The 1101-nt window shown below is 45.6% G+C and overlaps 1 protein-coding gene across 1 annotated transcript; it reads left to right on the top strand.

Annotated features, from left to right (window-relative positions):
• Positions 1-232: 232 nt before the first annotated feature.
• EMH_0096760 (uncharacterized protein) lies at positions 233-589 on the top strand (the record flags this gene model as incomplete). The annotated part of the gene is given in 2 exon segments (XM_038023252.1): positions 233-499; positions 503-589. Coding segments are annotated over 2 exon segments (354 nt in total).
• Between the last annotated feature and the right edge of the window lie 512 nt (positions 590-1101).

Raw genomic sequence — 1101 nt, forward strand, 5'->3', positions numbered from 1 at the left:
TGCTGCTGCTGCTGCTGCTGCTGTCGAATTCAAGTTCATCATCGTGGGGCCAGAAACCTCGTGCGTACACTGGGAGCCTCTAGCAGCGAATCGATTGCTGCCTGCATCTGCTGCTTCTGTATGTTATCGTGCTCGTTATGGTGAGCCTAGAGAGGAGTTGCTGCTGCTGCAGCAGCAGCAGGATACAGCAGCAACACCGCAGCACCGTAGACAGCAGCATGAAGCTACATGGATGGGGAGGTCTAGAGACGATTCTTTTTCTTCTTCTTTGCACCGGCTTTCTTCTGGCTTAGATTTATCTCCTCAGTCTCCCGGTGATTCAACTCCTCTTCCTTTTGGTTCTGGGGGGGGAGTAGAGAGTTGTGCTCGTCTTCTAGGCCCTGCAGCAGCAGCAGCAACAGCAGCAGCAGCAGCAGCAGGAGCAGCAGCAGGAGGAGAGGGAACAGCAGCAGCAGAAGGAACAGCAGAAGCAGCAGGAGCAGCAGCAGCAAGAGGATATGGNGAGGAGAGGGAACAGCAGCAGCAGAAGGAACAGCAGAAGCAGCAGGAGCAGCAGCAGCAAGAGGATATGGTGTTGGTTCTGTATTGAGCCCTAGTGGTGCTTTAGGGTTTATTATAGATGGTGATAGATATTCTCCTTCTTGGGGGTGTAAACTAGAAATAATAAAAAATATAATAAAGAAAACAGGAGACGGCAGCAGTTTATCTAAGGCATCAACAGAACAGATGGTTGCTGCTATTGATGCTTTATGTTATGCTGGGGTGTATGCTGAGCTCATATCTCAGAGTTTTATAGAATGTAAAGAAGATGGTAAACATTTTCGTCCAAATAAACATGCAAATATATCTCGTGAGGTGTCTATACACCTGGAGATATTACTACAATCTATTGCTTCTAGACAAGATGATTTTTCTTCTGTATTGAGGCTGGTCCTGCGTTCGATTCCCCCCTCTTTACCTTCTTTTGCTGCTGCTTTTCGTGTTTCACAGCCACTAACAAGAATAAGAAATATAGCTCATAGAGATGATATACCAAAAGAATTAAAAAACGAAATAAAAAATAAAATACAAAATAAATTACATAGATGTGCGGGACCAGAA

This window comes from Eimeria mitis, genomic scaffold, assembly GCF_000499745.2.
Source record: "Eimeria mitis Houghton genomic scaffold, Emh_scaff9222, whole genome shotgun sequence".
NCBI lineage: Eukaryota > Apicomplexa > Conoidasida > Eucoccidiorida > Eimeriidae > Eimeria > Eimeria mitis.